General features: G+C 46.2%; 1 protein-coding gene across 8 annotated transcripts in view; it reads left to right on the top strand.

Moving 5' to 3' along the window:
- Positions 1–12,982, top strand: part of LOC106740574 (lachesin-like) — a 188,816-nt gene that overhangs the window by 102,296 nt on the left and 73,538 nt on the right. For 4 of the 8 annotated variants that reach the window (XM_014611757.1, XM_014611754.1, XM_014611755.1 and 1 more), the window contains exon 1: positions 3,523–3,654. The exons of 2 other annotated variants lie outside the window; for them this stretch is intronic. In XM_014611757.1, coding sequence (XP_014467243.1) covers positions 3,576–3,654 — 79 coding nt within the window. In that variant the 5' untranslated portion in view covers positions 3,523–3,575. Of the gene's footprint in view, positions 1–3,522; positions 3,655–12,982 lie in introns of those variants that run through there. 2 more of the 8 variants (XM_014611751.1, XM_014611758.1) reach the window with 1 other exon arrangement.

Here is a 12,982-nt window from a genome sequence, read left to right on the forward strand (position 1 = left end):
GTCGTGCCAGAATCGCGGAAAAGCTAAGTTGCAAAATTGTAACGCTTCCAACGCGTTTGTGAAATGCGAATTGAAAAAGTATCAAAACAACTTGTTAACGCACGGTCACTGTCGATTAATGCGCGGTAATACATCATGAGGTGTTCGACTCTCAAAACCGACCGACCTAAAAATATTCGTAAGTTGCAAACCGTTCATGACCACGTTGAAGTTCATCTACATAAGTAGTCTGTATTTTCTTGTTAAAGAGTAAAGAACAAAGAGACCAGTATCCACCGATGCAACGAAACAGAATACCAAATTTAGGTACACCGTGCATTCTAGAATAATCGTATTTAAGATAACGGTTTTCTTAAGGAGCACCTTTTTTCCCTTTTACGCGGAACGTTATCTCGCCGACTGCGATGGCTGTGCTGTAATGGTACTCCAGGTTCTAGTATTCGCAGTTCAGGCAAATTTAAATGTGAATTTCGCTACAAGCGCAATTTTCAAATGCCTCGGGTCACAAAATCGACACATGAAGAAATATTTCCCATGCGGGAGAGACGCTAACTAAATTAAAAAGAAAAAGAAAGAAAAAGGAAGAAAGAACCTCTCGACTACTTCGTACTCGAAATTTTCCGCTCGTCGGTAACGCTACAAGTGCAATTTTCCAATGCTCCGAGTCACAAAATCGGCATTTAAAGAAGTATTTTCCACATACGCGGGAAAAACGTTTCACTTATCAAATTAGAAAGAAAAAAAATCTTTCAATTACTTCGAGCTCGAAAGACTCCGTCCGTCGATAACATTAAAACGTCCACGCATCTCCCATGAAGCGTTTACAAATTTTCACAAATGCAGAAAATATTACAAGCGCAACTTTAATTAGAACGTATAATTTCAACAACACCTACAGCTTCCTTCTTGGAGACTGGCGTACCTCCATTGTGAAACTTGGCTTGAAAGACCTACAGAAGCGCACCTACAACGACGCGATGCCGGAATATGTGCGACGAGGCAAGTGTAGTGGAAATGTTGTCGGCTTTACCTTACCAACGAGTGGAAGGAAGAGAGTTTTGTAGAAAGAAGAAGAGGGAGACGGAGAAGGAACGCACGAGCCTGAGAGACGGAAAAGGAAGGAAGGAAGCGCGACGAAAAGAGGGTAGGAGAACGGCGAGAGGGGCAGGGAGAAAGGGGAGTTAGAAACACGTTTCGCTTCCTGCCGTCACCTTGAAGCCATCTCTTACCGGTTTACGAGGGCACCCACGAAAGTTTCGGTACACTCGCACTTAGAGTCATCCTTCGAAATAGCGCGATGTACGTACTGTAATGCCTGTTACGAATACCGAGCCCGGACTGCGGGCTGGGTTTATGACTTACACCACTCGTTCGCATGCCACCGAAAGACGTGAAACGCTTAAACTCCTCTCGCAACCTTTTCGATGGCGGCTTCCAACCCCTTTGCCACGAGACGCCGCCGATATTCGCGATCGTGACTCGAGATCAATTTCGGCACATCGCGCGCGCCACTCGTCGCTTCGTGATTTTTGATTTGACGGCAAGGCGCCGTTGCGAGAGACATGAATCGCATTTGCCGAATGGCCCGTGCAAGCCGATGCATCCGAGCTCGTTAAGCGCGAAACACGGCATTATGCGCGATCGAGGAGGGATTTTTACTTGGAGGCGGCCGTCCGGCCTCGTTAAGGTCGTAGCCTTCGCTTAAAAGCGCTTGATAAACGAGAATATCTGCTGATTGATCGACAGAGCCTGTTAAAGTAGTCCCCGCACGTGTAGGCCGTCCTGATGCGGTGAATCACAGGTCACGAAATCTTATCATCTGACACGGAAAAGTGGATAATCTTTTTCACCGTCGGACCGGCGATCGATTTCAACCTATTTTCACTCGGTACTCGATTGAAAAAGCAACGTTTCGATCTCGGCCGCGCGTGATTTCGCCCTATACAGGCCCGGCGGAAAACGAACGGTAAACTTGGCTGGCAACGCGACGACGGCACGGCGACGACGACGATGCGACGGCGGCGGGAACTTATGTGCGCGAATGAGAAAAATTTCACCGAATGAAGGAAATCCCGGTAAACGCGTTAATTTTACGTAGAGATATTGTGATGTTACTGATATATTACTGGTGGTCAATCTTTTCTTCAATACCGATAATATTTCCGTATCGATATTTTCTTCCGATGCTCATATCTATGTCAGTACTACTTTGTCACGATATCTTTTTTTTATTTTTTACTCAGTCAAGATATCATGTATTTTTGTTTCGCGAAAATTAACGTAATATGCAACTTACGTTTAAACCCTATCTCTTCTCATCATCAATTTTTAATGTTTCTAAATTTCGATACCAATATCGGTGTCGATATTTTTTCTGATACTGGCGTTACTAATGATATCGATAGTCTTGAATAGGCGCCCGTTTTAATATTAATATCGATATTTTCATGAAATCACATTTCTAACCGTACGTGTGAGAGCTACGGTGTGAGCGTAAATGCACATGCATTCGGTTAGAATTAAGCGACACGGGGATCTTTCGTAAATTTGCCGAACGTGATAGCGCTCCACTTTCGATATGTTACACACTATTAACTTCACGTTAATCCATGCAAATATGATGAACGCACACAGCATATTTCTATTCCAATCGATGAAAAAAAAAAGAGAAAAAACGATTTCTTTTCCAGTCGGATTACGCGACAGTGTGGAGAATAATAACGACTTCGGCCTGCGTAATAATAATACACTCGATAAAAAACTCGCGTCAGATGCGCTCGAAATTTCGCGGCGCTCCGTGATATAAATTATGCATAGAAAATTATTTCCGAAATACTTGGCCCGAGACGCGCGCTCGCTCGCTCGTTCAGCGTAACCGGCAGTACATTGTGATGTTTGAATACAAGACAAGTTTTGCATCCAAGATAACTCGCGCTCGATAACGTGCTTAGCATGATAATATCTATACATCTACGTACTAATTAAGCAGGTGCATCGGATCGATGGGAGGAGCCGCCGAGCGCGAACGCTTTATACGTTACAATAAATTCTCGGGCGAAAAGCGCAGCGCACCACATTAACGCCGAGGGAGCTCGGCAGGTAGCGCAGGTACACGGCGGTTCGCGCGCACAGAACGTTCGATCATCTATCCGTTCTAAGGGGACCCTCGGATCCCATAGAACCGACGGGCTCTGCTGGTGTCTACGTGTGTTTCTCGCTATCCTAAGAACGTGTCTCCTGTACGAGGAAGGCGGGTCTTACGGTTTGTGATGGCGGAGAGCACGTGAACCCCGACGGGCGCATGCGAACCAACCCTAAAGCTCACGGTAGACCAGAAAGGATCACGCTCTCTCTCTCTCTCTTCGTCTCTCCCACCCCCTCCCTCCCTCTGTCGCTCGCCCTGTCCCTCTTGCTCACTCTCTCTCGCGCCCCGTTCCTCCCTACCGCTCTTTCTTACCCTCTCTTTTACTCCAGCCACCAGCGAGCCGGGTAAACCCCTCGTGTGCCAGTCCGCACCGAGATTCCGGCGCGAATCGTCCTTTCCCCGTCGTGGCGTCACGCCAAGTTCTAGATGGATGTCGCTGATCCGCATTATTGTGTCAGCGATTTACGTCGTCGCGCAGGTGCTCCTCGCCCGTCCATCCTACGTGGAAGGTCAGTGATGAAGTTCGTCGTACGTTAACACTGAGAGATTGAGAGAGTGAGCGAGCGAGCGAGCGAGAGAGAGAGAGAGAGAGTGAGAGAATAATCCACCTGTCCGTTTATGTTCGAGAGCGTCCTGTGCGTGGATAAGGCTGTACGTGACTCATTCGGATACGTTGTCTCGCGCGCCCTGTGAAACTTCAACGAGACGACGCTCGTCGCGAGTTACTTACTCCGCCAGGGCAGGGGTTGATGTTAATTGCTTCGTGAAATCGCCACGTGACACGTCGTGAAGCTACTCGCCGTGTAACACACGTCTTCTCGTATATTCGTAGGTACACACACACACACACACCCATACATACATAAACACATACGTGTAACTGCCGGTGCTACGATAATCCGCACGTTTGCGCTCATGGCGCGTATTTATGAGGAAATCGAACGCGGCCGCGTGTAAATGTAAAAAGAACGGCGAGTGGGTTTCCTGCGGAGCTTCGTTCGACACGCGCGGATTAACGCGTCGCTTTTGCGCGAGACGCTGAAGCCTCTGGTACGTATCTCTGGTGGTGTCTGTTAATTATAAAGCCTCCCTGTTGTTTTTAAATGGATAGCGAGGTAAAATTAGATCGGAGTTTTTATATCGCGTCTGCATTTCGAACGCAGACTGTCTTGGAGCTCTCGGGCCTCGAACTTACTCCCAAAAAGGCATCGATCTTTCTATTTCTGTTTCGAGCTTTCGAGCTTCGAGTGTCTTTTTTTAGGAGATACGTCCGGCACTTATTAATAATGCTTTATTTTCACGCAACTTCGTGGATTCGCGTTTCGACTCTGCTGAAACTATTTCTCTCTCTCTCTCTCTCTCTCTCTCTCTCTCTCTCTCTCTCGTTGTTTTTCTCTTTTTGCACAGAACTCCGCGCCCGGTGAATACTTCATTGAGATTAATATACGTACGGGGCGGGCGAATGCTCAGTGTGTTGTTTCTTTAATGTGGCCAAAATCTGCCGCTGAAAATGGAACGGCATGTCGTTGGCGGCGCGACGAGATAGCATGATTCCGGAATTTTAGTTGCTCAGCAACTTTCGGCAGTTTGCGTGCTACAGGATTTCAGCATTAATTTAATGACAGCCATAACGCGCTGTGACACGAGCGAAGTAACGACGCGTCACGCGCGATAAACTGTACATGATAGGTACACGACGTTTTCGTTTTATTTCCACAACCTGTCTCCGTTAAGAAGAAGAAGAAGAGGAAAAAGAAGAAGCGGAAGTGCGCTCGCGAGATAAGTTTTGCGATTTTCCGGGGCTGAGGATGCACCCAATCATTAAATTTAGCAGTGCCAGTTCACGCTTGGTGTTTAGAATTACGTCCTTCCCATCGGTTCAAAAATGGGACTAACCGCTGATTTTATTTCTATTCGCCGCAGTGGATACAACGAAATTGCTCCAAGTACCATTTTAATAAGATCTTGTGTTAGATATCCGCGAATATTATCAGGTATTGCATTGTGAGAGTCTTATTTCACCACTGACATGACATGTGGAGATTAATCGAAAGGATAAACGCACTTAGAATAGGCTAATTGTTATATTAATATCTCAAAAGTGACATCCCAATGGTTGAAAATATCCATTAAATTATGAACGATCGCCTCGTGATAAAAAAGGATTATCCAATCGTGCCGATAACTTGATTACGAATTGTACATATCAGAAATCGATCGATTTTCTCGGAGATATCTCTCAATTTAGCTCTCCCTCCCTCATTAACGCAGTTTGCTCGATTGCCTCATCATCCGGCTGCGCGTCAGCCCCGGTAATGAAACCGAGAACGCTCAGTATCCTATACCTGAATCGCTCGCGATAACGTCGTCGCGTCGGGATTTAATTTCTCCTCTCACATTTTCCCCGGCTACTCCTTCACTCGGACTCTATTCGGAATCAAGATAAAGTTCTCTTCAGGTAAGGTCAGTTCTGGCGCACAAAGAAAGACGCGAGATAGAGACAGAGAGAAACAGGCCCGGCAAGCCGTTTCGCTTGATTTATCTGGCATCGCGTCCTCAACGAAACTCGAGATTATAGTCGATGTACACATCGGGGTGTGGTGGATACCTCCCGATCGGCCCAAGCCCTCGATTCCTCTCGGCCGGCGTACGATTATCCCCCAATATCCTGATACATTATTTATCCCCGTCTATAAAACCTCGGGGTTTTCGCGAAGGCGAGAAACCTTCCGTGGCAGGGAGCTTTTTTACGCGTCCAATCCCTGGCACGATCCTTACCCGCCGACAATAACGAACGGACGAGGCGACGAGTGCGAGTGAAGCTTTTCTACTTTCCTCCTCGTCCTTTTTCTCTTCGCTCACTTCGCTCCCTTTTCACGGCGGCGCTCTTCCCACCGCGCCTTTCCGCATTGACTGCCAAAAAAGCCCTGGCAACGGCGCGACACTCATTTAATTTAAGGATAACAAAGCGCTATATATCCGAGACAAATCCCCGGATTAGTTTTATGGCGTTCCTATTTACACTTCAGTCAGTGTATCGCGCTGTCCGCGCGCCATTCACCGCGGTTTATACGTGCTTCCCGGCGTCGCGTCTCCCGCGCGCGCTTAATAAGCGAGTTGTTTCTCCGCAAAATTGTTCATCTCGCTCGGTGACATTTGCGACCACTATGCCGCTCGATTTACCGATCGAATCGAAAATTATACGATTATACACGGCCCCCGGTAATTAACGCGGTCGCAAGATTCTCAGAGGTAATAAGAGATAACGATCGTTATCATCCGCTCGTCAATCGCCATATTGTTATTACACGTCCAATTTCTTGCCCACGATCGATACCTACCGGCTGCATGCTCACGAATGAATGAAGCAGTAACGATCGAATTATCGAAATACGAAGTACGTTATATTTGGAAGGAACAGCTGGCTCGCGCCAACCCGGGGCTTTTAATTATTTAATAATGCGTTCCTATTTACAAGCGTGAGAAAACTGAGAAAGTGTAGAACGTTCGTTCGTTAGTTCGGGTCTCGCTCGTCTGTTTCGAGTTTATGGAGAAATTAACGGCGAAGGGACACTTCGGATGATTAATAGGTCGTAGCAGCTACAATCGGGCCAGCACCGATACGTTTCTAATGCATTGGAAAAACCAACGTACCGGCACGTGTCTTGGCGAAATTACCTTCGACAACACAGCGCAGACCGTGAATCACGTTCAATGTGCCTTGGTCTTATACGTATACCCAAATTAGACTGCGGCCGTGATTGACTCATTCGAATCGATGCACACTATTGTTCGGCGCATGCCATTGTATGCATGCTGTATGGTGCGGAGCGATCATTAATATACAACACGCCACAAGGCGACATTCAGCGATGAAAATGAGCGATCTCTAGTTACCGGGATATCGATTCATCGGATTGCGCGTCATACGTGACACGAAGACATAGCGCAAGACGACTGAGGACGGGATAATAATAAATTTATCGGTAAGGTATCTCCAGACAATAACATCGGAGAACCTCCTCTGTTTTATTAACACGAGGAAAGAGAGAGAGAGAGGGGAGTTTTATTGTTCATGACCCACTTGACATACGGCAAAATAACAATGAAGACTGTACATACACGCAAAACACGCTATATGTATTCAAGTATTGTGCGCATAGTGTACATTACAATATACAGGGTAGGCCAATTATCGTAGTACAACCGGAAAGGAGATGACTTCTCTTGAGAAAATGAATCGAAAATGTAGAATGAAAGTTTTTCGCACGAAGCTTTGTTTTCGAGAAAATATCGACTTTAAACATTAGTCGAGTACGCATACGTTTACCTAAAGCCCCGTCTATACAGCTCGCAAAATGCAAGATGCAGGTCGCAAACGCAGATGCAAGATGAGGCTCAGTGAACGCAAGGAGCAGATCGTCATCTTATATCTGCGTTTGCGATCTGCGTGCTGTGTAGACTGAATACAAGACATCGTCGAACGGATCTCGCGATTGTTTGTACGTTAATTGATATGCATGTAATCGACATGCTCGTGATGTAATGTCATGATCTGTTGTCTTGTTATAATATCTAATTACTATGTACGTCTAATTATTTTTCGGTTTCAACTATCAGTTTCTGTCGAATCGTCACAATGGCAAGATATACTAATCAAGACTATACGGATGTGCTTCTTACATTGGAAGCGTTTCAATATGACATTGATGTTATTTCTAAACCCACAAGTGAGATAGTTTATATCGAGATCAATTCGACGACGTTTTAGATAAGTGCACACATATTTTCAAAGCCGATTTTCTCAAAAATAAAGTAATCAAGAATCAGTATTTTTCATTTCTGCTGGTAGTAAGTCCGAAAAATTTGTAGCGATGTGCTGGAAAGAGTATCACAATATCGAAGTCCGATACTTTGAAGTAAAGAAGAGAGAGAGAGAGAGAGGGAGAGAGAATCGATTGCAGACAGAAGCAAACATTATAAAAAATATAGCAATGATTAGTGAAAAATATTGTTTCGACGTAATGATATGGATTTTCGAGGACCAATAATACGCTGATCGCGGAGTGGCACAAACGACGCATTAATTAAACGACGGCAATGAGTAGATCTCTCGTTCCCATTGGTTTTATCGTATACCGTTCTTGTGACAGATCCAGATCCGTTAATAAAACAAAAATAGAGCCGCGATGAGAAATAGGACATCCCGAGAATTTTCCGCGCTTGGAATGATTTTCGTTCGGGTGGTGCCGCGCGCGATGTATCACGCGCGCTCGGGAATGTTTAGCGAAGAAATTTCCCATCTATAAACGTGTGTATACAAAACATCAATACGAAGTAAACGAGCAACCAGTTGCGTTCTAGTTTAAAGAACGAACGCTGTACATGACGCGGAAACGGGTCAGCGCAAATATTTGTCACTATTTCGTTCATTAGGGAGGTACGGCCATCGATACTTTAAGTAGTCGAAGCAGACATATGGCCCGCCGTCTTTAACCATGAGATAGGACCGGCGCGCTCCGCCGGGGGAACAATTTCCCCGTCGAGCGGGAGCGGCTCGCGGCGCCACGCTCATGATTTCACGAGGTCCTCTTTATTTCGGGTATACCGTGGACAAATGCGACTAACGTATCGAACTTCCGTCCGGGCTAATTTATGGCGTTGGGATTAGGGGAGTAAAATAGAGAGGGAGAGGCCGGAAAATGGCAATTCTGCAGCGCGAGTAACTATCCCCTTTTGTCCACCCCTCCGCGACCCTCGTTCTCCTTTCTCGACCTGGCTCGGCGAATGGGTTCAAACGCTTAAGAGGCGAATGTCTCTCCTGGCCATAGTGAAATATCACTGCTAAGAGAAAGAAACGGTCACCCCCTTCGGGGCTTGACAAAAACAGGGGTAATAAAACTCGCGGAACGTCCCGGTGTACCTTTGCTACCGAACTGGGCGGACGGGGGATACGGTTCGAGCGATTACCTTTCCGGTTACGTTCCCACACGTGCGCCCGAACCTCTTCGGACTACCGTTTCTAAACGAGATAAAAGAACAGTAGGAGGCGATATATATGTATGTACACATGTATACATGTATATATATATATATGTTTGTGTATTAAGTGCGACACAGAGGGAAAATACTCGAGAGAAAAGCTCGGTATCGGCGCGCGATACCGGTTTTCAACAAGCTCGAAGAGACCTTCGGACGAAAAGCGCGCTCCCGATGCGCTTTTAACGATGTAACGTCACCGGGATTACGCGCGTCCTTATTCTCATTAAAATTGACGGATCGGCGAACACACGACATTCGCGCTCGCGTTCTTAAATGCGCGAAAGAGAGGCTGTGTGCAATTTTTAAATCCGGAATTTGTTTCCGGACGTTTTACGTCCGCCTCGCGTTGCTTGCTAATTGGACGTTGGACAAAGCATCATTTATCAGAAATTACCTGTACTTTGTGCGTGGAGAAACAGAAGATTCGAGCTGAATCATGCTCAATTAATCATGCTTATTTGGAGTGATATGGGTCACCGCGTCTTCCGAGCGTTGCGCATGTAGCGCATTCTATATTCCCACAAATAAAACATCGTCCTATTAGCAATAATTGCATCTCTCCCTCTCTCTCTCTCTCTCTCTCTCTGCGTTTCTCTCTACGTTATATTTGTACGCTACTTTTGCTTTGGTTTTATTTAACGCCTGCCAATACTCAATTACGGAGTTCCACGTATTTTTCCCCATACCACATTATTCGGACCACATTATTCCACACGTTTGCACAATTTTAACTCTAATATTGGACATTTAAACCTAAGATTGGATAATGGAGAATGCGTACTGTCACTCTTATTTCCGCGCACGAATTAAATAAAATCGTCAGATAGTTCCTCTGATTAGATTTCTCGATAATTCAAGCTAACCATATTTATTTCTAAGTCTTTAATTCGTCTTTAATTCATCATATTCCAACACGCGAGACCGCTCGACTTCGATTGTTTTCCAGCAAGAAATACAAGTCGACATAGATCTAATTATATTATATTTCACTGCAAATCCAAATGCGTTATTTTAGCTGAAATTTTTCTCTTACACACTTCTCGTCGTTTTAAATAACAAAAATAATTGTCTTATCACCCATTCGCACTCTGTCATATTTATTTATATCATTTATCAAGCTCCACATCGTATACCGTTTCCAACGACGTGATAACGCGGCGCGAATTGAAAGTCGTGTGAAAACGGTCCGACGCGGAACGTGTTAAGAAAAAAAAAAAGAAAATACTGCGCCATGTGGAAACTAGAAAACCGAAAAACGTTCAGCGGTCCACCGGGTCGGAATGTGGCGAGCTAGGGTTAAAAAATAAACGATATCCCGCAATCTTCTTTCGCGACCGACCGGACGTGACTATTTCTACGGATTCATATTCGTCATTCTCGAATTACGTCACCCCTGTGAACGCATCTCCGTTGCGTACGCTCATTGATCCGGGGAAGGAGAGGTCGTTAACTGCGAGAGAGCACGTTGCGCGCGGAGACCACAACTTGACAACCGATTAGAGCGCAACAGCGACGGCGAAGACGACGTCGACGGCGGCGAAGATGACGGCGACTCGAGGAGAGGACGACTTTACAGGCACACTCGACGATAATTGGGGGTTGGTTCGCGAAGTCGGTTTGAGGGTGGGCCCCGTTTGATGTGGTAGCTTTGGAGCGGATGTATCTGTGATGTGTCTCCGCTCGCACTCGAGCGATACCGGGGAACGGATTGCGCACCGGGCAAGTAGTCATCGTGACATCGGCAAGGCGATACCGCACCCTCGCCTAACTTTCCCCGCGTTCGTAGGACCCACTGAAGAAGAAGTAGTTATGGACAAAGAGCCACGCAAGAGCGCGTCCTGCTCGGCCCACCATTGCACGCTCTTGCTCGCTATTTCGAGAGTCCCCCCCCCCCCNCCCCCCGTCCTCCAAGTTATCAATACTTAATGCAAAGAGAGACATCGACTAATGAACTCTCTCACTCTGTCGTCCCCAGTCCCCGCCGTCGAAGTCTATTGTCTTTTCGCGAACACCTCGCGCGTTCTGCATGAACCAGCGGACGCCGGGCGCATTCACGACGACGCGGGTCGGCTGCGAGAGGAAAGAGGACACGCTTAACGGGCAGGAATTCGGATCCTCATAATAACGGGAATCTCTATCGGATTTATGCTAATGCTCCGGCTGCCTGCCCGCCGCGCACAGTACCTTGCCAATCCTTTCTGTTCTATTATCGCGTGAATAACACGGATGGCCGCGCGGCGCATTCGGAAAATGAATATCGAATTACGATGTCGTCGAACGGGTCGGATTTTCCTATCTTCCGCCCGGGCTCCGCAGCTATTAACCTCTCCGCAAGCTCGCGCAGAACTTTCGGATATGGACTCGGACCTCTCCGAATTCGTACGTTTATTACAGATATCCCATGCAATTTCCTTCTCGACTTTCGTCCTATTTGACCCGGCAAACGTGACGTGAATGTGACGGGAATACCGTTTGCGATATTTTAGAACTTGTCATTGAACTTACTTCTGTCGTCCATCAGGTGACGCGGTTACTTACTATTTACGAACTTTCGCTTCGAGATGTGCGAACTCGTTCGAATCCTAAAAGGTTCTAATTCGAATAGTTCGATAATTGCGAATCATCGGCAGTTCGATCTCGAATCGGTCGCATCTTCCGATCGTTTCCTTCATATCCGAAAATGATTAACAAGTGAAATTAAAAACCAGTGTCTCAAATTCATTTTTTATTGTTACAAAAAAGTGATATGTGTAAGAGTGCCCTTTTGCGAAATAATTTCGTATGTTCCTTTGCTAAATAAGTTGGTTCCGATCATAAAATGCAATTCGTGCTGCTGCTACTACTCGCGCGCTCCTTCGAGATCCGCGATATAGAAATTAACGAGACCACACAAAGAGTGACATTGGGTACGAATTATCTAGAACGATATAGTCCAGAGCGCGGTCGTGCGATTGCCGAATTACCGCGGCGCGTTCTTCATCTTTCGGGCGAGCCGGCCGTCGCTAACTTTTGATTCTGTTTTCTTTGGACTTTACGTGACGTCAGAAGCGGGCGAAACTCCGGCCGCCGCAACTTTCTCTGTAACTACGCGAGATTGACCAATGAAAAAGGTATCAGAATGAAGCGACAAATTGATCGCGCTCGCTCATGAAACGAAGTGACCTCCGCGCGCCAGAGAGAGAGAGAGAGCTGGAGACTATTATCTCTGAAACACTCGCTTAACTGCTTTTCTCCACACCTTTCTAGCTGGGAAACATCGTCTCTGACGGCCACGTCGGCTAATTAAACTCATTGCGCGATTTATTTGCGCTCACAGCATATCGGCCGATACGACGACCGCAATAATCGGAATCGGGGCTCCGATCCGTCCGTTCGTTCGTTCGTTCGGTTTCATTTCACTTCGATAATGAACAGGAAGTGTCAAACTATTATCGATGCATACATAAGACTCGGCACGGACGATATCGCGCTGAAGCTACTGAAACGAAACTCGTTAGCAAATAATGGAGTAACGGTTGATCGATTTACAAAGAGCCCTTTTACGTGGTTACGCGTAATACTGTGTTTAATCGTTTGTTCCATCGTCTTTCATATTTTGCACGAAGGTACCAGGTCGACGTTAAATTCAGATTATATGTGTCACGTCAAGGCGGATATGCAGAACGCGAACAATTATATAGAAGCTCGATGTTTTTGAAAATGAACAAAGAGGAAAGGAAAATCTCGGCCGATACCCTCGGGAACTAATTGTTCTCGTCGTCGAAAAGCGAATCCACAGAAGTCGTTTCAAATGAT

Source organism: Dinoponera quadriceps, unplaced genomic scaffold (genome assembly GCF_001313825.1).
Source record: "Dinoponera quadriceps isolate SergipeBrazil2010 unplaced genomic scaffold, ASM131382v1 scaffold520, whole genome shotgun sequence".
NCBI lineage: Eukaryota > Metazoa > Arthropoda > Insecta > Hymenoptera > Formicidae > Dinoponera > Dinoponera quadriceps.